General features: G+C 51.1%; 1 protein-coding gene across 2 annotated transcripts in view; it reads left to right on the forward strand.

Annotated features, from left to right (window-relative positions):
- The window catches only part of Sema5b (semaphorin 5B), a 119,935-nt gene extending 102,555 nt beyond the window's left edge, over positions 1-17,380 (forward strand). For both annotated transcript variants that reach the window (XM_060370320.1, XM_060370319.1), the window contains exons 9-22: positions 1,915-2,050; positions 3,220-3,427; positions 3,554-3,761; positions 10,248-10,365; positions 10,537-10,718; positions 11,710-11,853; positions 11,942-12,089; positions 12,199-12,424; positions 12,572-12,790; positions 12,922-13,092; positions 13,195-13,344; positions 13,705-13,752; positions 14,157-14,362; positions 14,570-17,380. In XM_060370320.1, the coding sequence (XP_060226303.1) occupies positions 1,915-2,050; positions 3,220-3,427; positions 3,554-3,761; positions 10,248-10,365; positions 10,537-10,718; positions 11,710-11,853; positions 11,942-12,089; positions 12,199-12,424; positions 12,572-12,790; positions 12,922-13,092; positions 13,195-13,344; positions 13,705-13,752; positions 14,157-14,362; positions 14,570-14,728 (2,323 nt within the window). In that variant the 3' untranslated portion in view covers positions 14,729-17,380. The remainder of the gene's footprint in view (positions 1-1,914; positions 2,051-3,219; positions 3,428-3,553; positions 3,762-10,247; positions 10,366-10,536; positions 10,719-11,709; positions 11,854-11,941; positions 12,090-12,198; positions 12,425-12,571; positions 12,791-12,921; positions 13,093-13,194; positions 13,345-13,704; positions 13,753-14,156; positions 14,363-14,569) is intronic.
- The last annotated feature ends 8,251 nt before the right edge of the window (positions 17,381-25,631 follow it).

Below are 25,631 nucleotides of genomic sequence, written 5' to 3' on the forward strand. Positions count from 1 at the left end.
GAGCCCAGTGGCTCATAAAGAACATAAAGCCTGCCTGGGATAAATGGGTGACATCCCAGGCAGAAATGCTCTATGGTCCCTTCCAAACTGAGTCCAGAGCATTCTAAGAAGCCCTCCGCCTCCCCACTCCCAACTACACCAGAACCTGTAAACTGGCATTTGACACCCATGTTGTTTCCTTGGATGTGAGGAAGAGCAACCTTCCCAGGGACGTCAGACTCTCCTCCACTGCTCCTCTAGGTGGAGGCTAACAAAGCAAGTGATTTGTTTCAGGTTAAGAATGATGAATAGGCACCACTGAGAGCGAGGCGGGCCTTTGCAGCAGGGAATGCTGTGCAACGCATTTTGTAAGGACAGCAGGAGCTTGGGAGCCCCTGAGCGATTTCAGGTGGCAGGCACTGGATGCCCCCAAGTTGTCTACAGAAAGGACAGTCTGAGGAGACAGGCAAGGGTGTGGGTGAGACTGGCCAGCAAGAGCAGGCGGGCCAGGGGACAGACATTCAGCACAGCTCCCACGGGCCAGGAGCTGAAAGCCTGCTGGCCATGACTAAGTGTGGCTAGCTCTCAGTGTAGGAGGATGGGTGTCTATGAGCAGAAGACAGAAAGAGCTGGAGAGACATCAAGGGAGAAAATGGCAATATCAATGTGGACTATAAGCCGTTCGTTTGTTGTGTAACCCCTCCATGCCAGGGGCTTGTCCTGGAGTCGGGGTGGACAGCAGTGAGCAAAAGCAGTCATGGCTCTGACATTCGAGAGTGGACAGGATATTTTGAGCAAGCCATTTTGACCGTGGTAGCTTCTACAAAGAGAGAAAGAGGAGCACAGGGTGGCGGTCACAGGAGGCTTCCTATTGGATGTGACGTTCTTGGGATCTGAAGGACGTTCTAGGGCCCATACAATAACTTATGAAAAACTTTGGGTGGAATTAAAAAAGTGCCTCATGCACTGAGAAGAAGCCAGCGCGACAAGAGCATAGAAAGGGAAGTCAAGAAAGATGCTAAAGAGTAGGGCTGGGAGGATTGTATCCCAAGGACCGTAGTAAACTGCTCTTGGGGTTTTGATCTTTACCCGATGGTCAAAGAGACATTATGGGGGGATTTGGAAAAAGGCCAGTGAGCTACTTGGTGTGGGTCTGGCGACTTCCACACCGGCTGGTTTGTGCAGAATGGATTAGGAGCTTATCCAGGTTGAAGGGAGGCCAACAAAAGGACAGTGTAGTTTCCAGGGGCACAGGGAGACCCGGGACCAGGCACAGGGAGAGGATAATGGACACATTTGGGAGAGAAACCAATGCAGAGACTAGAACTGGGCTTGGGGGTGTAATGATGGCCATCTCTGTGGGCTGGCCACTCCACATTCATAGAGACCTGATTCTGGGCCTGGAAGGGCTGTAGAGATTACCCACTTCTGCAAGTTACAGGCCGCAGCATGAGCCAGCGGTTTCCTAACCATCTATTTAATACAGTTATACACACATAAAACAGATTGAAAGCAAATAACGAAACTATAACGTATTTAGCTTGCATAGTATTGTTTCATGACACTTCAATATAGATGTAATGTAAAATGCATTTCTCATATTTCTCAGCCTTTAACGGCTGAGCTGTCTCTCCAGCCCTAAAATGTATTGGTTAATGTAGGCCACTGGCTGTGTTCCACCCCTCTTCGAATAAGGAAAGGATATGAGGAAGTGGCACCAGGGGACTGCCCCCCCCTCGCTTCTGGCCAATAAGATCTTCCAGTGGCCGGGTGGGAGAGTGTGCAGATTACACACCCCTCATTGCGCAGAAGTCTCCAGGCTCCTCCTAGCCACTTCCTCACCTGGGGGATTGGGAATGGTGGTGGGCTGAGGAGCCTCAGAGGAGGGCCAGATCCTAAAGGAAGCACCGCATTCTGTCACCTCTTGCCTTTTAGAAACAGCATCGCAGCTTCTGCCGTCTGCGCCTTCAACCTCAGTGCCATCTCCAGGGCTTTCAACGGCCCGTTTCGTTACCAGGAGAACCCCAGGGCTACCTGGCTTCCTATTGCCAACCCCATCCCCAATTTCCAGGTACAGCTTCTCCCCCTTCGCCCCTCCCCCATTCCCAACCACAAGCTGGCTCTTAACTGCTCAGCACAGGGCTGCTTCTAGGCTTGTCTTTGGGGGGATCTGTGATGGGTTCCCCAAGAGAGTGGTAAATCCTCAAACGGTTATTGAGGAGATAGAGGAGAGGCAGAGCTAGGGAGCCCCCTACTCTGGCTATCTCTGTAATTGACCCCACACACCCAGAGAGACAGGGACCTCAACTCTACAAAGTAGGAGAGACTTTGGGTGCTTTTTCTGGAGATCATTCATACTATGTACCGTGTGGACACTAATGCCTGGAGGATCTCTGAATGCGGGCAGTAGTTCGGGGTATCATGAGTAGCACATGCATCCGCCATATAGAGGCTGATGGCAGACTTGTTTGTTTGTTTGTTTTGAGGAAGGTCTCACTGCGTTGACCTAGCTGGCCCTATAGATCAGGCTGGCCCTGAACTCACAGAGTCCTCTCGTCTCTGCCTCCTGAGTGCCGGAACTGGGTCACCATGCCCAGCCTGGAAGGCTGACTTTCATGTCCTTCCAACTGCCTGCCCCAGGGGTGTTGTGGCCTTGGGAAAGGCTCAGGCTTTTCAGTACAGCAGTTCTGAGCCAGACCCATGCCGTCTCTGTGATGTGGGGCCGGCCACCCAACTCCCTTGAGCCTCTTGTTCCTTTTCTGGAACTAAGGACAGGGCAATACTAGGTCATCTGTGCAGATGGATCTGTGCAGAGGTTGTTTCGATGCCCCCAAATGGTGGTTGCCTTCCAGCTTTAGCCTAGAAGGTGTGAACTTGGAGCCGGTAGGGATGTAGGAGAAAACAGCTTGGCCTACCGTGGGCGTGGCCACTTAGGAAGCATCTTACCATCACAGTACACAGTGCACATTCAAATGATTTGTCTGTCCCTTTGCCCTCCTATCCACCTCCTCAACCCTGGCAGGTCTCTCCTCCTCATCTTTCCAGCCTCAGTTTCCCCCCAGTTTTAAAGAAGATTCATCTTTTCCTGGAAAAGATTGAGGGGTCTAGAAAGAATGCTAAGGACCAGGGGAGGGGTTGTTGGAGAATGTGTCCACCTAAGGTCCCCACGGGTGGGAAGGAGACCATGGCAGTTACTGCAGTGTGGGGACTAGACACCAGTGACTCGTTCTTTCGTGGCAGTGTGGTACCCTCCCGGAGACTGGGCCCAACGAGAACCTCACGGAGCGCAGCCTGCAGGATGCGCAGCGGCTCTTCCTGATGAGCGAAGCCGTGCAGCCCGTGACACCGGAGCCCTGTGTCACCCAGGACAGCGTCCGCTTCTCACATCTAGTGGTGGACCTTGTACAAGCCAAGGACACGCTCTACCATGTACTCTACATAGGCACGGGTGAGCTGGTGGGGGGGGCAGGGGGCGGGGCTTGCCTGCACTGGAGATGCGGAAGTGGTTGCTGCTGGGCGGGGTAAGTGACTGTGAGTAGCCATTGCCTCAAAGCCACTTTCCTCTGGCCACCAGAGTCAGGCACCATCCTGAAAGCGCTGTCCACCGCCAGCCGCAGTCTGCGTGGCTGCTACCTGGAGGAGCTGCACGTGCTGCCCCCGGGGCGCCTTGAACCTCTGCGGAGCCTGCGCATCTTGCACAGCGCGCGTGCGCTCTTCGTGGGATTGAGCGACCAGGTGCTGCGGGTCCCGCTGGAGAGGTGCTCGGCCTACCGTAGCCAAAGGTAAACTGAGGCAGGAGGGCCCCGGGGTCTGAAGTGGTGGGGGCTACCCTGCCAGTCATTCCACTGAGGCGGTGGCATGCTTAAGCGGTGTGGCTTTGGAGTCAAAGCCATTTGCCGAAGCATCCTGCGGGTCTCCAATGGGGTTGGTACCTTTGGACAAGTCACTTAACCTCTCCAAACACTGGTTTCCTGCACCTGAAACCTCTCGGAAGGATTTTTATTAGTGTTAATCAGCACTTACCGCTGCCTGAGGGAAACCATGCGCTTATCGAATTGTGGTGGCTGTTATTTTTGTGGGCAATCTCATAGTTCAGGCCTGCCAGCCATCTTCAGCAAATTTGATTTGTTTCTCGGGCCCTTTGGTTCAGAGGGAGACCTTTGCCTTTCAAACCACGGCACTCCTTGCCCAGATGTGGGGCCGTGGGGGTTAGCCCCTGAGTCTTCAGTTTCCTGGAGGCAGACCAGCCAGATGGGGCGGCCAGGTGGAAGAACCGCAGTGTCCCATTGCTTTCCATCACGTGGGCTTTAAGCGGAGGAGTCACAGATTTGGCAGCAGTATCTAAGGGGCGAAGCCAAGGCCAAATGGAACAGTGTCCCAAAGTCCCCGCCCTGGAGGCTGCCCTAGCTGCATCCATTCCTCTGTGTGATCATCAGAAAAGCCGCGTGAACTTGGTGGCCTTTGCAGCCGGGTCCTCCTGGCTGTGCCATCTGTCCTTGGGATTTGGGAGACAAATGGGCTCAGGGCTGCCAAGGGTTGCTCTCTGAGAGCACTAGGATCTTGGACAGAGGCCTGCAGACAGGGGAGGAGGGAGGATGGATGGGGTGGAGGGGACCACTGGTGGCAGGCCGTCTCAGCCCTCATCCATGCTTTCATCAGAGGGACACACATTTACAAAGCCCCGCTGCACACAGGGTGCCTTGAGCTGTTGGTGTGAGGGGAGACTCGTGTGCCTGGGCTGCACTCCAGCCCCCCACACTGCAGATGTGGTTAGGGAGAAACCTGGCCTGGGTCTGCCGGCTGGGAAAGGCAGAAGGGTGTCTTGGGGGGGGGGGGATGCGGATGATATGATTAGAGGTACATGGCATCCCCCCGGGCTCCGCTCTCCGTGAGCTGCATGGTCTTAAGCAGACTACGTGGCCGTTTTGAGCTTCGGTTCTCTCGCCAGGAACTGGGGGGATTTGATGGCACAGTGGTGTCTAATTTTGGCAGAAGTGTAAAGATCAGGCCTGGGACTCATGAGGGGCCTAGGCTGCCAAGTCACAAAGGGTAGGCAGGATCTTTATTCCTTTTTCGTCTCTGCAGTTGCTTTTAGGAGGTTCCAGCCTCCTGAGCTCTCTGGCCTCTGAATCTATGACACCAGATACAGACAGCTCTGTTTGGCCGGAAAGCAGCGGCTACCTGCTGACAGTGTTTTCCTAGTTTCCGTGTTCTCTTTAAATACTTGTGTCGATATTAAACTTTTAACACGTGCCTTATTCTCCGAGAGGTTATAAATCCTTCATGAAAAACCCAGTGGCCTGATATTTTTTATACTTCACTAGTCGACCCCGCCCAGCATGGGGATGACATTCCACCTGGGATTGATGCTTTGGTTAACTAACTGATTGTTTGGCCTGAGAAGAGGCGGGTGCAGGAGAGGCCTGGGGAATGGGTGGAGAGAGTGGACTGAGGCCAACTGAGGAGGCCACTCAGGCTCTCCAGACAGGTGCACCATGGGGCAGATCAGGATGTGTCATGAGACAGATGGACGTCTGTGGTGGGTTAGTGTGGCTCCAGCCCACGGCAAAGGCACAGGTCTGCAGTAGGGTAAGAGGATGGTGGGGAGCAGGGACGTGTCCTCAATCTTGGGATGTTGCAGAGGAGATCGGTTGCTTGTATAGTTTCCACAAAATACTGCCATTCTGCAGCAAGGTGGCAGAAAGTCAGCCTGGAGTCCTGCCTCCTGAGTTGGTTTTATAAGCTGCTGAAGTGTGCAGTGAGAACCCTATTATAAAGCTACAGGTAGGGGCCACGCACACACATGGGCCAGGACAAGAGCATGCCCGTCATTAGATAGATAGATAGATAGATAGATAGATAGATAGATAGATAGATAGATAGATAGAGAAATGTGATTACAGGTAGATCTAAAAACCTAGAAACCGCAAAATCATCTTATGGAAAAGTTAAGAAAATGAGGCAAGCAAACATAGGCATCCAACAAGCTGTGCCCTCTGTGTCAGGGAACCAAGACCAATCACAGTGTATCAGAATTAGCGCTGTCGAGAGGGGGAACTTCATTACTCGCTAGGCATGTTTGTCCCCATTCCTTCCAAAGTTGGCAGGAAGATCAAGGTGGGTTAGCAGAGTACTGCCCGGCCTCCCTTCCTCCTCCTAGCATCCAGGAGCTTGACTCTACCTCCCTTAATTAGAGCAATCCGAGTTCCACAGCATATAAAAATATTCTGGCTTGGCCAGAGAGGAGCTGAGATGCTCAGTGCATGAGTCAGCTCTTTTCTCCTTCCAGTAGGCCTTTCACCTCTACCATAGTAGCTCACTCTTGATAGCCTCTGCCTGCCCCCAAGTGTTTAGGGTTAGGCCCAGGCTCAATGGCATCTCCCCAACCAGATCCTTGTTCTGGGTGTTCTTAGGTAATTGCCACATGCTCAAAAGCCCCATGATGCTGTTTTCCACCCTGGAAAGCTCCCCTCCATCACCTATTGGTGCAGGCTCCTCTGGTTTATGATGCCCACCATCCATCTCTGTCCTACTTGTGAGCCAGTGGAATAAACCTGTTCCCCTTTGTAATGGCTGCTCGGAGACACTGCAGTAAAAAAGACACGGTGATGTATTATTGGCCTGATGGCTCCTTTCACGAAAGAACTCTAAATCCCCACCACTTCCTACCGTGGCAGGCACGCTCATGCTCTTTAGCATGGAGCTTTCATTTTCTAAAGCATGCCCCTTGTTCTGTCAGCTTTGAAGTGTCCTTTGGCCCAAAGGCAGTGCATGTGGACTCACCTGAGCCTTGGCAATCCTTTAGTTAATGGCAGCAGCAGGAGCAGGGACAGCAGGAGGAGGAGGGGGCCTTGGCCCTAGAGAAGAGAGTCTTGTAGTCTCTCTGACTGATGGGGTAGGCTATCCATAGAGAGTCTGGTCTCTTATTTTTTTTTTTCTTTCTCCAGACCTTAACTGGTCAGAAAAGGCGGAGAGTGTGAGAAAAGTGGGGCCAATTTCTACTCTGTCTTTCTCCTTTGTCTCCCTATTCTGTCCGGACCTTGGGACTTTGACAGACATGGCCCTGGAATAGAAGTTTTCAACTGTTACTATTCATTGGGGCTTAAAGATTGTAACACCTGGACTTCTAGTCCCAGAGGCCCAAACTGAGGGAGGCGTTTTGTTCTGTTTGCCTAAGCTTTTCAAAAGGTGCCCTGGAAACTGGGATTTGCACTCAAGACTGGAAACTACTGCTTTAGACACCAAAAGGGTCTAGAGGAAGCAGGAACAGGAGACACACTGGGTTCCTCCAGAACCTTCTGCTTTAGTCCTTCATAAGCAGGTTCAAATTTTCCACCTTTCACCATTCTCTCTGCTAGCAGACATTTGCTTTTGTTGGGGTTCTCAGGGTGGTCTTGTCAACAAAGCACTTGTCTGGAAAACACAGGGGCCCAGATTCAACCCCCAACACCCACATAAAAATGCCGGGTGTGGTTCCCATTTGTAAACCTATCACTGGGGGCGGGGGGGAATGGACATTCCCTGGGGCTTTGTGCCTAGCAATCTAGCTTAATTGGTGAGCTCTGTATCTCGGCGAGGGACCCTGTCCTACGGGAGGTGGATATGGGACGCTCTTTCTTAGTCCCTCAAGGGTTTGGGTTAGATGCATAAGCCACCATGCCAGGCTCCTGTAAATCGTCCTCCAGCCTGCACAGGCAAGCGTGCACATGTGAGTCCACACGCAGAGAGAATCTTATTTGACATCACATAGCAAGTCATGGGCTCTATTGAGTTTTGACTGGTTGAATTTGCTTCTTCTTGATCCGCCTCTCAGTCAGTGGGCAGCGTCTGAAAACCATGGGTTGCCGATTCTCCTTGTGCACACGGATTGTTTTGAATCCCACAATGCCCCGTTTGGTAGATTCTGCTGGTGGGAAGACAACAGCAAAACCCTGAAATCAAACTGTTGGTCTCAGAGGCAAAGCCTGAGTATGCTTATGCTATAAAATGTGTAAATGTTGTCCTTGAGTGGGTGAAGAGGAAACAGATTCACTAGCACAGACAAGGGAGTACTCTGGACTCCCAGACAGGCCACAGTGTATTCAGGAGAGTCTAATCAGGACCTCATCAACAGATGCCCAAACTACTACCTGGATTATTCAAGATCATGAGCCAGCCTGGAACAGGAGCTAGCACCGTCTTCTTCAGTTCTTTCCTCCTCTGTCTGCTTTGCAACTCTCTATCTATCTCTATTTCTGTCTCTGTCTCTCTGTCTGTCTGTCTGTCAGTCACTCTCTCTCTCTCTCCTTTCCTCCCTCCAAGGCCTCCTTTTACAGGAGCCTGGCATGGTGGCTTATTCATCTAATGCAAACACTTGAGAGACTAAAGAGGATCACTGTGAGTTTGAGACCAGCCTTGGCTCCATAGTGCGCTCCAGGCCAGTCTGGACAATAGAAGGAGACCTTATCTATGAACCAACTAATTAATTAGTCAGGCTATTAAACCATGACTGACAAATGACCGTCCCTGAAGCTTCAAGAGAAAACTAAGAATTCCATCCTAGTGACACTAAAAGCTGTAAGCTCCTGTGTGTATCTCTTTGGCTTTCAGCGGCGTTGGCCCCTTTGGCCACTGGGGGAAAAAAATCCCTTTGTAAGCATGCATGGGGGGCTGGAGAGATGGCTCAGTCATTAAGAGCATTGTTTGTTCTTCCAAAGGACCCGGGTTCAATTCCTAGCACCCACACGGCAGCTCACAACTGTTTGTAACTCCAGTTCTAAGGGATTTGAAATCCTCACACCAATGCACATAAAATAAAAAATAAATTTAAAAAAATGCTAGTGTAAGCATGCATGGTGCTGTGAACTCACTCACCCATCTTCTTACTGCCTTTGTTCCTTCTCAAGGCTTCTCCTGTCTCCCCACCTCCATTTTTGGAGCCCCTGCCTTTGCCCTCTCTCAACTCTCCCTAGCTGATCAGAGCCGGGTGTAAGCTTGGAAAGCAAGCAAAGGGATGGAGTGTGCCCTGGCGTGGCAGTGGGTTCACTAGGAGGCTGGAGGGCCCCCTCCCTCTGCCTCCACAATCTTGGAACTGTCTTAAAGTAGCAGGGAACAGCAAATAATCACAAGACTCTTTTCTTTTGCCTTGAAGTCCTGCTAGCAGAGATCTAGCTTTCTTAGTTAAAAATGTAAGGGCCCTGTCACCTGAATAAATCAGAAGGGAAGGAAGAAAGGATCCCTGGAGGAGGAGTGAAGACGTCTGGGACCTGGGGTGTGAGCCACTGTCTTTTCTGGGGCGTTGCAGAAAGGATGGCCCCGTGGCCAGGAAGGCTGGGTGGGCTAACACCTGTCCTAGCAGCTCAGCTCGTTCTCCCAAAGCTAAAAGGCTAGCCGCCACTCTCTGTCTGCAAACAGTTCAAGCACAGGGAAAACATGTGCGACCCTGGACTGGACTGTACCCAGGCATCCTGTGTTTTGAAAAATGGGTCCCCTTCCAGTTGGGGTGCGAAGTTCAATGGGACCTCCTGCTGGGCAGGTGGAAAATAAGAGGAAGGACAGTCGGGAAGCCTAGGTCTGGTTCCAGTTCTGTGAGATACAATTTGTGAGATCACTGGGAAACTCCCTCCAATCCTTTGTACCAATGCAGAGACTCCGCCATCCTCGTGGTTCACATCAGGATTTCCTTTAGCATCATCCTGAGGCTTTGAAAACCACACAGACTCGTATACCAATGTTTCCAAAGTCCTCAGGGGATTTTCATACGAGCCAAGCTTAAGAACCACTCTATGCTCTGAGGGTCTGACAGTGAAGGGCTATCTCTTTGCACCTGTGCCAACTGCATCTCCTCCAGTAGTCCTTGGTGAGGAGCACTGGGGCCCCCAGCTCAGGCGAAAGCAGTCCGGTCTCCGGCCTCAGTTCTGGGTCCTTGCTAAGATCTCTGGGTTTCCTCCCACCTGACAGAAATGTAACAGGTCCCCCCCCCTCACTGGGTTGGGGCATTGAACTCATCCGTGCTTCCAGAATTGCTTTAAGTGATATCAGTTGCACAGCGCAGCAGGCGCACAGTGAAGCCAGCTGTTTTCTTTTCCACCCCGCACCCTGTACTTGCTGAGCAAGCGTTCTACCACGGAGCTAAATCCCCAACTTGGAACCTAATCTTTTTCACAGAAGAAAGAAAACCAGGATATTTCTACTCTGGGGCCCGAAGTGGGGCTGTCCAGGAGCTCTCTAGAGACAAAGCTGACACTGGGAAGCCAGTGAGCTTGAGTCTCAGGACCTCCCTCTCGCAGGGCATGCCTGGAAGCGCGGGACCCCTACTGCGGCTGGGACGGGAAACGCCAGCATTGCAGCACGCTCGAGGACAGTTCCAACATGAGCCTCTGGATCCAGAACATCACAGCCTGTCCTGTGAGAACCCTTGTGGGCCCTCCCCTAACCCTTCAACCTCAACGCCAGCTATGATGCCCCCTCCGCCCCCATCAGTTATGTCCCACGTGCCCTGGGCTTTCCTCCCCCCCCCCCGCCGCCCCCGTCCTCGCCTTGTGTGACAGGAGGCTCGCCCCTTATATGAGTCTGCAGGTACGGAATGTGACACGGGATGGGGGCTTCGGCCCGTGGTCACCATGGAAACCGTGCGAGCACTTAGACGGAGACAACTCGGGTTCTTGCCTGTGCCGGGCCAGATCCTGTGACTCGCCAAGGCCTCGCTGTGGGGGCCTCGAATGCCTGGGGCCATCCATCCATATCGCCAATTGTTCCAGGTAGGTGAGGACAGGGTTTGCGTGGTGTCTGTTTAGGACGCACGTGGAGAGAACTGGGGAAATGGGGGGCCTCACCCAGGAGTTTACACTTCAGCGCAGTGCTGGGGACCAGACAGGAAGCTGAGCTGAGGTTTGAGGCGGGAGATGTCAGCACTAGCAGAGCTTTCACATCAGTGGAAGAAGGGTTTCACTGGTGTGAAAACCCTCCTAGCGTTCATCTCTCCTGGGTGATGACCCCCGGGCCGCGCCTTCTAGAGGAGTGACTTGGCCAGCCTCTCTAGCCACTCTTTTTTTTTAAAAAAAAAAAAAAATAGGGAATACAGTCCCCGCCGAGAGTTGCTGAGAAGGTTAAAAGAATAATGTCTGTAAAGAACTATACTTCCTGGTACCGGGGAACCACATAAAATGGTTATCGCCACAACTAACCCATAATTATGGGGACTTAAAAGAATTAGTTTATCTGCGTCCACTGAAATAGCCCTCACAGCAACCTCAAGGGGCAGGAATTCAGCCACTGGTCTTATGTATGGGATAAAGGTACCAGGAGCTCTCAGGAGCCCAACTCTCATCACCGCGGTGAACTTGGGCACGAATGTCAGGCTGGGGAAAGCTAAGGCAAGGGGAGAAGCGGGGAGAGTGAGGTCTAAGAGGAGGCTTGGGTGTCCGAGAAGGGGGAGAGGAAGGTTTCCGGTTGGAATGGTAACTGAGACCTCTAAAGAGTGTGTCCTTTTGCCTGTCTGTGTAGGGGCCCGGCCCTATCACTGTGTCCTTGGCCCTGAGCACAGCCTGATATATGGAAGAAGGCTCTCAATACATATTTGAGGCATGAATGAGCAAACGGATGAATGCACGAATCTGCCTGAGCCAGCCTGGTTAGGAGCTGAGGTTTTCTGTCACTTGTCTCGCCAGTCCATCTGCCTCAGATGCAGCCCAGATCTAAGAAGCTAGGGCTCAGAGGGGCATGTGTCTCTGTCCCCTCCCACCCCACCAGGAATGGGGCGTGGACCGCCTGGTCATCGTGGGCACAGTGCAGCACTTCCTGTGGGATCGGCTTCCAGGTCCGTCAGCGAAGCTGCAGCAACCCGGCGCCCCGCCACGGGGGTCGCATCTGCGTGGGCAAGAGCCGGGAGGAGCGGTGAGCCAGCCCTGGCTGAGGCAGGGATTCGAGCACCCTCCAGCCTGGATCCCCTCTCCCCGGGGTGACGCGCCTCCCTTCTCCCCAGGTTCTGTAACGAAAACACGCCCTGCCCGGTGCCCATCTTCTGGGCCTCCTGGGGCTCGTGGAGCAAGTGCAGCAGCAACTGCGGAGGCGGCGTGCAGTCGCGCCGTCGGTCCTGCGAGAACGGCAACACGTGCCCGGGCTGCGGCGTGGTGAGAGCGCTCGGCCGGCAGGGCCGGGTGCGGGCTGCGGGGATTCAGGGCGGGGTGGGGGAGGGCCGCAGGCCTCGGGGGCTCAGGACGCCAACCCTCCGTCCCGAAGGAGTTCAAGACGTGCAACCCGGAGGCCTGCCCGGAAGTGCGACGCAACACGCCCTGGACGCCCTGGCTGCCCGTGAACGTGACCCAGGGTGGCGCGCGCCAGGAGCAGCGTTTCCGCTTCACCTGCCGAGCGCCGCTGCCGGACCCGCACGGTCTGCAGTTCGGCAAGAGGAGGACGGAGACCCGGACTTGCCCGGCGGATGGCACCGGAGCCTGTGACACCGACGGTAAGGGCCTGGAGCGGTGGGGGATGGGCTGGGGGTGGGGGCTGGGAGCGGGAGCCAGGCAGGGCTGGGGCGAAGCGGGCAGCCCTGTGCCAGGGTCGCTAAGCTCGCCCCCCCACCCTACCCCACCCCCACCCCTGGCCTCTGCAGCCCTGGTGGAGGATCTCCTGCGCAGCGGGAACACCTCCCCGCACTCTCTCAGCGGAGGCTGGGCCGCCTGGGGCGCGTGGTCCTCCTGCTCCCGGGACTGCGAGCTGGGCTTCCGGGTCCGCAAGAGAACCTGTACCAACCCGGAGCCCCGCAACGGGGGGCTGCCCTGCGTGGGAGAGGCCGTGGAGTACCAAGACTGCAACCAGCAGGCTTGCCCGGGTAAGGCTGTGGCAGGAGACCCTAGCCTCGGGCAACCCCATCTCCCCGCTGTGGGGTTGGGGTGGGGTGGATGGTGTTGAGGGCGTGAGGCCCGGGGCAGCCTCTCTCACGCACCCAACCCACGCCTACAGTGCGGGGTGCCTGGTCCTGCTGGACCGCGTGGTCCCAGTGCTCAGCATCCTGCGGTGGCGGCCACTCTCAGCGCACCCGTTCCTGCACCAGCCCTGCGCCATCCCCGGGTGAGGACGTCTGCCTCGGACTGCACACGGAGGAGGCGCTGTGCTCTACGCAGCCCTGCCCAGGTACCCGGGACCTCTGACTGGGGTTGGGGGAAGCTGTGATCCCGTTAAGCCTCAACGGGGAGATCCTGAGACGTTCAACCTCGCCCCAACCTCAATCCACAGAAGGCTGGTCGCTGTGGTCTGAGTGGGGTGTCTGCACTGAGGAGGGGGCCCAGAGCCGGAGCCGGAGCTGTGAGGAGCTTGTCCCAGGGCCAGGTACCTGTGCTGGCAACAGCAGCCAGAGCAGGCCTTGTCCCTACAATGAGATTCCTGGTAGGTCCTCGAGCCATCTCCCCCTCGATCCCCATCAACACACACACACACACACACACACACACACACACACACTCGTTGCTCCTGCGCACTTCCCCTTCTGAAACTTGAAGCCTGAGGCAGAGATTGAGGTACTGGATGAAGCATCAGAAATGATACATTTGTCTCGTGCTTGGGGCCCTGGTACTAGCTACCTGTTGAATGGGCCTTCCTGCAGAGAAGGGGGAGGGTTACAGAGAAGCTAGAAGGAGTGAGGACCCTGAAGCCATTGGCCTACAGGCTCTCTTAGGTGACACCCAGGCCGGGAGAGACCCCTCCCTCTTGACTCTGTTCTAACCTTCCTCATCTGTCTCCCCGCAGTCATCTTGCCTGCTTCCAGTGTGGAGGAGACCACCACCAGCTGTGGAGGTAAAGGCTCACTCGGGTCCCTGTCCCTCGGTCCCTCATCCACCACTCCAGCCTCTTTTCTTCCTAATTCTGGTGCAGACAGCCAAACCTGGGGAGGACCCCACGTGATTCAAGGTCGTGCACAGGGAGCTCTGCCCAATTCCCTCCTAGGCCTTCCAGCTAGGAGGCCGTCATCAGTCTGCATCCAGGAAAAGCCATCTATCTTCAATTGTCACTTCTCACTCCGCCTACAGATTGTCCCGAGAGAGAAAGCCCTGGTGACGGCCTTCCCCATCCTCTCTTTACTTTTGTTCTGGCCCCATGTCCTGGAACCTCTTGGACTTCTTTCTGCGCCCAGCGAGACAACCAGAAGGTCCCCTTCTTCACAGCCACCCTTTCCTCACCCCCTGCCTATCTTCCTCCAGGGTTCAGCCTCATCCACTTGGTAGTCACTGGCGTGTCCTGCTTCCTGGGCTCTGGGCTCTTGACCTTGGCCGTGTACCTGTCTTGCCAGCGCTGCCAGCGTCAATCTCAGGAATCCACTCTCGTCCATCCGGCCACCCCTAACCATTTGCACTACAAGGGAGGGGGTACTCCCAAAAATGAGAAGTATACCCCCATGGAATTCAAGGTGGGAACCCCTGTGTGAAAAAAAGAGCAGGGTGAAGGGTACCAGGGTCCTGGCTCTGTGCAGGGCGCCGGTGGGTGGCACAGCTCACAGGAAGTACTGTATCAACAGCTAGGCTTTTCCTTAATGGCTGGCCCCGGGACCCCTTGCCCTGAGCTGGCCCCTTCCTTATCTCTTCTCTCCTTTCTCTGATTCTTCTGCTTCCCGTAGACACTGAACAAGAACAACCTGATCCCCGACGACAGAGCCAACTTCTACCCCCTGCAGCAGACCAATGTGTATACCACCACCTACTACCCCAGCCCGCTGAACAAGCCCAGCTTCCGGCCCGAGGCCTCACCTGGACAGCGCTGTTTCCCCAACAGCTGATCCCACCCTCCTGGGACTTGGGCTCTTTGCCTTCTCAAGGCACAGAACAGTGGAATGGGACATTAGAGCCGCTTTGGTTTTCCCCTCTGCACTGGGCCGAGAACTTGCTGCCTGGCCTGTGGGGGTCCCACCTGGCTTCAGAAAGCTCTGGCTGTCACTGACCATGGGAGAGAGGGCTGGCTTCAGACTGGCACATGGCTACAGAACCAGCTCAGCCCACCATCACTTCCCCCCGCTATGTCGGAGCCGCAGACCTACTGGGCATGTGAAGAAATTGGAGCGTAGAGATGGCAAGAGAGTGGGCTCTTAGGTTTGGGTTGGAAATGACTTCCAACAGCCACCACCAGCTAAGTCTGCCCGTTTTTAATGACATCCCCCCCCCCCCCCGCCCAAAGGCCTGGGCTACATCCCAGCTTGTGGATGAAAGAAATTCGTCAAATGTCCCATCAAATGTCCCAGCAGCTTGAGGTTTTAACCCAGGGCTGGACCTCTCTGGTGCTGCTCTTTCAGGGTAGCAGAGGACCAGTGCTGGCCTCCATTGACCACCTCTGTCAGACAGTCTGTATCTTGACCAAGGGCATCCCTCTGGTTAGGGGCAGTGAGGGCTGAGAACTGGAGGAGGCTGGACCGTGCTGAGAGGCCCTTTAACCTGACTCGGCACAGGCCGGCCTTAGCCTTGCCTTCAGAACGCACGCAAAGTGGCCCAGGAGAAAGGAAGACTTGAGACCATAGGAGGCAGAGTGTGGCCTCCGTGCCTATGGAGACTGCTGCTCTAGAGTCGTTGGCTGAGGACTGCTTGGGAGTCTCTGCTAGCCCCTCATGTGTTCAGGAACGCACACACGCACACACCCAGGCACACACATACACACATACCATCTGCCAGAGCGACAGAAAGGATGTTAAGCTGTGGCATTATTAATTAAAGATGAGATCCAGTCTCCAAATGGAACTGTCTTTGTGCATATGTGTGTGGGCCCCCTTGGCATGGTGCAGCCCATCAGTGCAGTGCTCTGAGGTAACAGATGGTTTCTCAAGATGGAGGAAACAACCTTCGTGGAGTTTGACTTGAGTAGTGGCTATCTTCCTGTGTGTGGGTTCATGTGCACACACACACACACACACACACACACACACACACACACACACACACATTCTTCTTTCAGAAAAGGAGCTGGAGGTAAACACAATTTGCCGGCAGTAGGACACAAAGCACAGCAAAGGCAACAGCCAGGAGCGATGTGGGTCTGCCCTGAGCAGCTCCCGCCTGGAGATGGGGAATAGCATTGATGAGGATAATTCCTGAGATACGTTCGAAGCTGAGTTTAGCAAAAACCAAATTGAGAAATGATGCCTGTGAGAGAGGAAACCTAAATGGAGTTTGTGCTGGATTAAATAAAAATCACCTCAGAGCCTCGGCCCTCCAAATCAATGTGGCCATTGTGGATACGATTGATGGACGTGTTAAACATAGGGAACAATTTCCTGGCTTAATTGGATAGATCAATTCTCATAAGATTCTCTGCAAAATGGAAGGCAAGTAGGCTAAAAGCCCGAACTCTCTGAGGCAAAGGGGTAGATGGCCTCGGGAAACAGGAAGAAATACTTGAAGCCTGGAGTTGTCTGGAAGAAAGGAGGGGCGGAGCCTTACTAGAAATTTGATGCTCGTATGAGATAGCTCCATTGGGCCAAGGGGAATTAGACTATTTGTGGCTTCTGAACCTCTGTGTGGTTCTCATCAGGCCCAAGAGCCTAGAGCCTGTGGGTACCCGGGAGGCATTTTAGAGCTTAGCGTTTCAATTGCCTTGAGCACAATAACTAATGAAAACTGAAGTGTTCTTGGGCCAGTGCATCTGTCTCAAAGTATCCCTCATGTGTGTGGCCATGGTAGGGGATAAAAATGTATGGGTAGATAAAGTATACCTCTGTTGATTGGAATGACATCACTGGGAAGATAAAGCCTTGGGTACATTAACATGCACACCTGAATTCTCTTAGAAGAATGTGGTTTCGCCAGGCGGGGTGGTGAACACCTATAATCCCAGCACTCAAGGATCTCTGTGAGTTCAAGGCCAGCCTGGTCCACAAAGTGAATCCAGGGCAGCCAGAGCTACACAGAGAAATGACGTCTTGGAAAAAAATAGAGGAAGAAGAAGAGGAAGAAAAAGAAGGTAGTTTTGGAGGTTAACCTCAAAATGCCTGGGAGGCATCATACTGCATGCAGAGGAGCTGACATGCTTGCAAAGTCTGTTTAACAAATGCCCCCAGCCCAGAGCAAAGGACACCCTGACCAGGATGTCAAAGGAGAGCGGGCTTTCTCCACCCAGCTGGCTCTGAGAGTGAGGAAGAGGCAGGGGCAGGCGCTTCCGGTCCTCTCTGGCACTTTGATGTTTCCCTCTGTGTGTAAACCCACCGCCTTAAAGCAATTCATATTCACTGCAGAAAATTTCAAGGCTACGGGAGACCCAAAGATCTTACAACGATAATACTAAAAACCAAGACAGAGATATGAGGAGTCTAGCATGTGGTGTGAAGATAATTCTTCCCCGGTCTCTCAGAATCACACACCCCCTCAAAAGCAAAGGGAATAAAAAAACAAAAGCTCTGACACCATTTTCAATAAAACAAGGATGTAGTTCTAATCCCAACTCATAATACAGTCGCCCGTCTGTGTTCTTGGGGAATTGGTTCCAAGGCACTGCCCTCTGTGGATACCCAAACTTAAAGATGCTGATGGTCCCTTCTGCAAATTGAAGTGCCATTTGCATGTAGGCAGTGCACACCCTCTTGAACCCTCTCTGGATTACTTCTGATACCTAATGCGATGCGAATGCATTTTGAACCACTGTTCCATATTGTTGAGGGAATAACGACGAGAAGAAAAGTCTGTGTGCACTGGGGGTGCTGTTGCAATTGCAGTTCGGATGCAATCCCCCCACCCCCAACACTTTCTATCTGAGCTTGGTTGGATGTGCATATGGAAGCTATGGATGGGAGGGCTAGCTGTCTCCAGCAACAGACAGCAGGAGGAGTCACAGTGGGGGTCTGATGTCCAAAAGATTGCAGAAAGGATCAGAGATGGAGGGGAGTGTTACTAAAACTAAAAAGAGGAGGGTTGTATGAAAATCAATGTGTAAGCTTCCCGTTAGGTCCTGGAGTTTTTATTTATGTTTCATGATTAAAACTTTTTTTTTTTTTTTTAATGAAAGGCAGGTACAGAAATGTTAGGCAAAATGACAGTATAGCTTAGTAAGACGGGGCAAGATCTTTGCAACAGGAACTCAGGTAAAGACACAGAAAGATGACGACTGTCCCAGGACCCCTTTTCATTTATCCTCCTCCCTCACACAATGAGATGGTTATCGGCACCAGGAGAGAGGTAAGAGCACAGGTCGGGAAACACAGCTGCTGCTTACCACGTGGCGGGACCAGCGCCTGTTTCCATAATGAGACACTCATAACTCAAGGATGGATCTATTACAACTTCAGCCATAGGAGAGGCCACACCCGAAGGAAACATCCCTGAGCTCCTGTTGCCAACGGAGTGTGAGGGTGAATATTAGGAGAGAAAGAAATGAAGACCGCTTTCATTTTCTCCATCTTTACAATGGTCTATGTTCATTAAAGAAAACGTGAGACCAGAAACACCCACATGCAACCTAGCCTCAGTGTGTTGCAGTTAAGACGGGCCTTCACTCCAATTTCTGCTGTGCTTCCAGAGCCATAAGCTAAATGAGCCTTTGGTTGTAAGTTAAGTGGGAGGAAGACAGTTTTGGAAGGGGCTGAGATGTAGCTCAGTTGAGAGAGTACACGCCTTGCATCCATGAAGCCGTGGGTTTGATTCCCCAGCAGAGAAGAAGAAAAGCAATGCATTGGGACTGGGGATGTATCTCAGGTGAAGGAGTGCTTGCCTAGCATTGCACAAAGCCCCGGGTTCAATACTAATACAGGAAAAAAACTGGGCCTGGTGGTGCATGCCTATCATCCCAAATTTTGGAAGGTGGGGGCAGGAGGGTCCTGACTATATAGTGAATTTGAAGCCAGACTGAGATAAAAAGGGACCCTTCCTAACAAAAAGAGAGAGAGAGAGAGAGAGAGAGAGAGAGAGAAAATAATTTTGGAATAAAAAAAAAGCCTAATAAAACACTAATGTCCTAAAGAGACAATCATCAGTATCATAATACAAGGTGACTGTATGTGAGCTTGGCGGCATTTTGTAAGGCATGCTAAGCATGTGGGTTTTATTCTGAATTTTAACACATAACATTACATCTAAATTTTCTTATATTGCTGTAAATTCTGGGGCAGGCCTCAGGGCCTTTTTCAGCCCCAGGCCTAGCAGTGGGCAGGGAGAGGAGAGAGGACTTTGTTTTCAGGGTCCCACAAGGGATATGTTCCCCATTCTACCACCTCAACCAAAAAAAACGATATTTTTACACATTCCGTTACACCGCAGTATGCTTTGAAATGTTTACGCAACGGTTGAAAAATCTGAAACATCTGATCACTTGAATTTCATCTTTATTACCTAAATTTGCCCTCCCCTGCTATGTAAATATATCAGTTCTCCCACATCAATTTATCATAATTCACATTAGTCGCTCTTATTTGTTTCACATTTTCCTTTGCCAAAGATTACTATTCTAGGTCTCCTTGTGCATTTTTCTTACATGCCCTTAGGATACATTCCCAGAAGTGGAGGCAGGTAGATAATGAGCTTGTCATGTGGCTTTCTGGGTTAGACTGGGTCAAGTGGGAATACATTGCTGGCCGGAGTGTGGTTTGTGGTCATCCCTTGAAAAGAATGTTGGCCACAGAAGTAACTGTACTTCTCAGAGCTGTCCCCGGGGACAACCATTGTCCTTACACTGGAACCTGGGAAAAATGTTCTTTACAAAAAAAAAAAAAAAGTTTAATTTATGGGCATGGTATTTTGTATTTTGCCTGCATGTATACCCGTGTAACACATTTGTTCCTGGTATCTGTGGAGGTCAGAACAAGGCATCATAAAAATAAGGACCCTTATAAAAATAAGGCTTTTCTAGCCTCACTCTAGCTTCCAAGTAATGATATGGAGACCTATTCTGTTTATTAAAAGCTTCAGGGTGGCTCAGAGGTTTAGAGCACTGTCTGCTCTTCCAGAGGTCCTGAGTTCAATTCCCAGCAACTGCATGGTGGCTCACAACCATCTATAATGAGATCTGGTGCCCTCTTCTGGCATGCAGGTGTACATGACAGACAGACAGAACATTGTGTAATGTTTACATAATAAATAAACCTTAAAAAAAAAAAAAGCTTCAGGCACTATAGCTGGGCAGATACTGAGCTATTCTAAACTATGCTGGCCTGGCCTGCTTCCCAGCCGCCTGGCCATTATCTTAGTCTCACCCTGGCTGTTTCTTGTCCATCCATGTTCTCATGGCAATATCTCTCCGCCTTATCCCCTCCTGCCCAGCTATTAGCTGTTCAGCTCTTTATTTAATCAACCAGAAGGTGATGGAGAACAATGTTTATAATCATAATAATGACAGTGCCAAAGTCTGGACTGCAGCCAGACCTCTGTGTATGGAAATCAGCATTTGTACACACAGGACACAAAAACATCCTCCAATGTCAGATCCAATGGAACAGGGCTTCCAGATGGTTCTGAGCCACCGCTTTAGGTTCTGAGAACAGAACCTGGGTCTTCTGCAAGAGCAACAAGTACTCTTAACTGCTGAGCCATCTCCCTGGCCCGACTCTCTCTCTCTCTCTCTCTCTCTCTCTCTCTCTCTCTCTCTTACTTAGCTGTTTATTGTGTGTATTTTGGAAGGCACATGCCACATTGGACATGTGAGAGCCAGAGGAGAGCATTGCTGAGTCAATTCACTCCTTTTACCTTTAGGAAGGTTCTGAGAATTGAATTCAGATCTCCAGGGTTTTTACCTACTGAACCATCTCACTGGACCTGCAAATGGCTTCTGGAGTCAAGTAAATAGCTATTGCCTCTCCAAACTGCATCATGCTGAAAGGGGAGCTCCAGGTGAAAAGGGAAGCCCAGGCAGCGGCAGCCGCCAGGGTGATCCGTTGAGCTCTCAGCCTTGACCACCAACATAAAGGTTTCCAGAAGCACCTGGGAGCTTAGAGCGCTGGCTGTGTCTGATGGCATAGGCAGAGGCAATCAGATCACCGGTGGCAATGACACAATCAATGGATTCATTGTTTAATGGCTTCACAACACAATGGCATTATTGGGAAGAGTGAAAGTTTGCTGGAGGCCGTAGGCCACTGGGGATGTGTCTCTGGGTGGCTGATCTTCCTGCGTGTCCCCTCTCTCTGCTTCCTGTCTACTGCGAATGTCTTCTGCCATGTGCTCTTGTGGTGGTGATGCCTAGTGCATGAAGTCAAGGGGCCACGTACTGAACCTCCTCAAAATGTGAGCCAGACACTAACCATTCCTCTCTTAAGTTGTTTGTGTAAGATATTTGGCTACAACCATTAGAAGGGCATCTAGCTCTTGGAGCTCCAGAGTCCCAGTATAATTCTGAGAAACTGGACTTTGAGATGGAAGAGCAACCAGGTCATTGATCTCTGACCCTGGGCCTCCTCACAGGGCCCTGTCTCTCCCCACCAGCCTGGTCCCACCTAATATCATTCTGCTTCACAGCTGGGCTACTGTCAAAGATCCACTGCAGGCTAGCCCAGAATGGGTTCTCCAGGCTAGCCCAGAATGGGTCATCCAGCAACTCTTTCTTCTTGTCCCAAGCTTCCAAATGAGCTACCCTCAGCCCTTAGAGGCTGAACCTCAGTCTCTGGCCATGACAACTAGAGAGGGTTGAACTCTGAGATTTACTAGAAAATTTATCTGTGTCCAGAGGTACTTCAAAGTAGCTCCAACGGGATCTATTTTCTCTAGGATTTAACCCTGATGTCTAGGACTGGCAGAATACTTGACATCCCATGTTGGGGGCAAATCTATCAACTTCTCCCAGAAGTGAACATTCTCAAACACAAGAGATCCGCTTTCCCAGTGGACAACTCATGCTCAGGAGACTCCGGGGGGGGGGGGGTAAGGTTTTCAGGAACTGCCTTGTGGCTCATAATTCCAAGATAGCTTCTAGTTCTTGCTTAGCATGCCTTGAGCACTGCTTTTCTGAACCACAGTTGCTGCACTCATATTGTCGTAAAATCTCTTTCTCAAATTTATTTATTCATTTGTTTACGTCCCCAATCATAGCCCCCTCCCTCCTCTCCTGGTTTAACCCTTCCTCCCTCTTCCCCTTACGCCCCCTTCTCTCCCCCTCAGAAAAGGGGACCCCACCATCACCAACCCACCCCAGCACATCAAGTCATATCAGGACTGAGTGCATCCTCTTCCTCAGTGACCTGACAAAGCAGACCCGCCAGGGGAAACTGATCAAAAAGCATGCAACAGAGTCCTTGTCAGAGACAGCATCAGTAATGGATATTTAAAATGGATAAACTACTGGAATCTAAAAAAAGATCAGGCAGTGGGCTGGAAAGATGGCTTAGTGGTTAAGAGCTCTTCCTGCTCTTGCAGAAGACCAGGGTTCAATTTCCAGTTGGTGTTTGCCAACTGCCTGTTACTCCAGTTCATGTACAAAAATGTTTCCCAACTGAACGATGGATAGTGTGCTTATCAACCTAAGGTCACCCGAAAATGTTAGTCAAAATTCAGTTAATATGCCTGACACACCAAACATCACAGCTTCCCTGGGCTTGTGGCAAATGTGCTTGGAACATCCACCTCAGCCTGTATTTGAAACAAATTCAACTAAAACAAAGCACGCTTTTCAATGAAGAACTTAGTACCTCACGGAGCTGGCTGGCGCAGTAGCTCACCGACACTGTCCAGTATTTTGAGATTATGATACCACATATTGCAAGCCAGGGAAAAGAATAAAATTAGATTTTTTTGAAGTATAATTTAACTGCCTTCTTACTGCTTTCATACGATCAGGAAACCAGAAGGCAGAGCGCCATAAATGGAAGATGCGTTTGCGCATGCGCTTATGCAAGACGCGCTGGGAGTTCAGCCCGGACTATGCAAATTGCCCCTTTGCCCTCAGCGTTTGGAGCTGAGCTTGACGGACGGTTGTTGTTACAGAAGGTCGTTACTGACTCGAACCAGCACATCCACAGCAGGGACACGCGCACGGCTGGCTTTTAGGTTTATTACTAGAGAAATACTGTAAATGTCTAGCTAAATCTCCGGTGAGGATCTCTCTCATGCTCCCTACGTGAACATTCTGTTAGTCGAGCTACATGTGTGCGCTTAGGGTTGCGAGATGAAAGTGCCGTGATAATTATTGCTGATTACAAAGGAATTACTTTATGTTCAAAAACAATCCAGCACTTGGTATGAGCAAGCGAACTGGGGAAATTATTGAGAGTTCAGAAGGATATTAGTTGGATAAATTCAGGAAGGACGTTATTGTAATCTTTGTGAGCCAATATATGTTAAACAGTTTTCAATGATCCAGGGAAGAATTAATAGAGAGTTGATGAAATCATGAGTCTATTATTTGTCAACTGACTTCATGACTATCTCACATTCATTAAACCAAATAAAATTATTTTTAAGAATTATGTTAACTTTGGCTATTTAATTCCACTTAGGTTATGAGTCTTTCAAAAATAAATTATATTTGGGAATTCATCTTATGAAAAATTAATTTAAAAAACAATGTCAGTTTTTCTACTTCAACACTTCATAAGCAGAAAAATATTAACATGTATAATATTTGCAACTAAATCACCTTTGATCCAGATGAAAGACTATGGAGAGAATGAGGAAAAGGAAATCGTTGTATCACACACTGTAATAATACCCAGAGAGTATGAGGTTTGGGGGCTGGGGTGCAGCTCGGTCAGAACCGTGCTTACCCAGCATGCACTTAGCCCTGAGGTCAAGCCTCAGCATAGAAGAAATCACCATGTGATTGGAGCTCATTTGTTATCCCAGTACTCAGGAGACAAGGCAGGAGGGCCAGAAATTCAAGGTCATTTTTGGCTACAGAGCAAGGTAAAAGCCAGCCTGGGCTACCGGAGACTCTGGTTTTTCCTACTGTTTTCAGAGACATCAGTCTCTGATGATGACGCTGTAGAGCCATTGCTGTTGCTATGCAGTAACAGCTGGGCAGTACCGTGCTTGCCTTTGGTCCCAGCAGTCGGGAGGAAGAAGAGAGCAGAGCTCTATTTGGGGCCTGTCTGGTCTACAGATAGAATTTCAGGACAGCCAGGGCTACACACATAGAAACCCTGTCTTGAAAAAACAAAACAACAACAACAAAAAACAAATCTGACCTTGTAGGCCTTTTTTTTTTTTTTTTTTTTTTTTTTTTTGAGAGGGCTTCTCTGTGTATAGCTTCTAACCCATAGAGATCCACCTGCCTCTGCCTCCTGAGTGCTGGAATTAGAGGCCACCGACCTTGTAGAGCTTAATTGCAAAGTTGTAAGAAAAATTTCACACTTCAGAGGGAAGTTTCAGGTTCTTTCTTGCGTCCCAGAAACTTCGTTCTGAGATGGTGCTGTTTGGCTTTGGCCCAACTTGAACACGAGGGTGTTTTTTAACATTTACCCAGGTGTGTATTTCTGAATCGCATGGACCCATCCATCTGTAAGGCTCTCGGAGGCTTCTTGATACCCGGCCATCCTCAGGGTCTCTGTCTGTCTCTTCTCTAACAACTGCTGTCCTCCCACCCCACACATTTATTTAACCAGACTCCTAACGGAAGACATCTGATGTCTTCAAACGTGTGTCACAGGCAGAGACTATGATGGCAGGATGAATTCTGCAAAAGGCACTAGCTCGGAGGATACGTATTTTGATAGGAATGCCTCTTCTGTTGCTCTTTGTTTCGTCCAGCTCGCGGTAATGCCATAGCATCTCTTGTAGGCGATTGCTTCCTGTTTCTCCTGGTATAATTTTATTACATTTGTGGGTAGCCCAGTAATAGAGTTTTTGCTTTGCGCATGTGCAGGGCCCCTCCCCTCAGAGAACAGAAGAGGAAGGGAAATCAGCTCAGGTTATTTGCTTTCTCCTCTCCTCCTTCAATCGCTGATTTGCCAGGTGCCTCCCTGTAGTCAGAGGTCCCTGGAGAACCTCACCACATCTCTGCTCCCAATCAAATCTTGTTCTGATGCTCTTTATTTCTCGCTCCGCTTTTTATCATACGGATTGGAGAGCCAGAGCCTGGCCTAGGTATAGCCGGTTGACAAGGTTTTTTGATAAAGGCTCTAAAAGCCTGACCTGGTGGAGGTGAGTGGTGCTGGGTCTTTCAGAATGTAATCTGGCAGGGGAGCAAACATTCTGGCCAGGATTCCCAGAGCGCCAGCACGAAGGCTGCCTGGGTTACCACAGCCCTTCCTTATCTCCGTCCACAGTTCTACCCCTTCCTGCCTTCTTCCTCTCTGGACCTGCACTGCCAGCACCCCTGGCCTGGGCATGGAGTTGGATCCCTCCCCCGGCTTAAACACCATTTTGTATGTGGAAAAGCTCTGTACTTCCTTGAGTTTCATTTTAATGTCCATGGGGAACATGGGCTTGAAATGGTGTTGGAAACACAGTCCTTTCCTTTGATCGGTCAGAGGGACTTGAGAGGCAAGAAGCAGAGGGAAGACCAGACTGAAAATGAGTCTCGCACAGCCATCTCGATCACCATCCTGTCTTGACTCTCATTGCTGTTAATTTCAGCACCAAGGGCCTCTTCTGTCTTGGCCACTTTTCTATTGCTGTGCCGAAACACCACACCCAAGGCAACTTATAAAAGAAAGCATTTAATTTGGCTTACTGGCTCAGAGGGTTGGAGTCCATGAAGGAATCACATTTTGATCAACAACCGCTAGGCAGAAAAAGCACTGGGATTAGCAGCTTCTTTTGAAACGTCAAAGCCCATCCCTCGTG

This window comes from Meriones unguiculatus, chromosome 17 (assembly GCF_030254825.1).
Source record: "Meriones unguiculatus strain TT.TT164.6M chromosome 17, Bangor_MerUng_6.1, whole genome shotgun sequence".
Lineage (NCBI taxonomy): Eukaryota > Metazoa > Chordata > Mammalia > Rodentia > Muridae > Meriones > Meriones unguiculatus.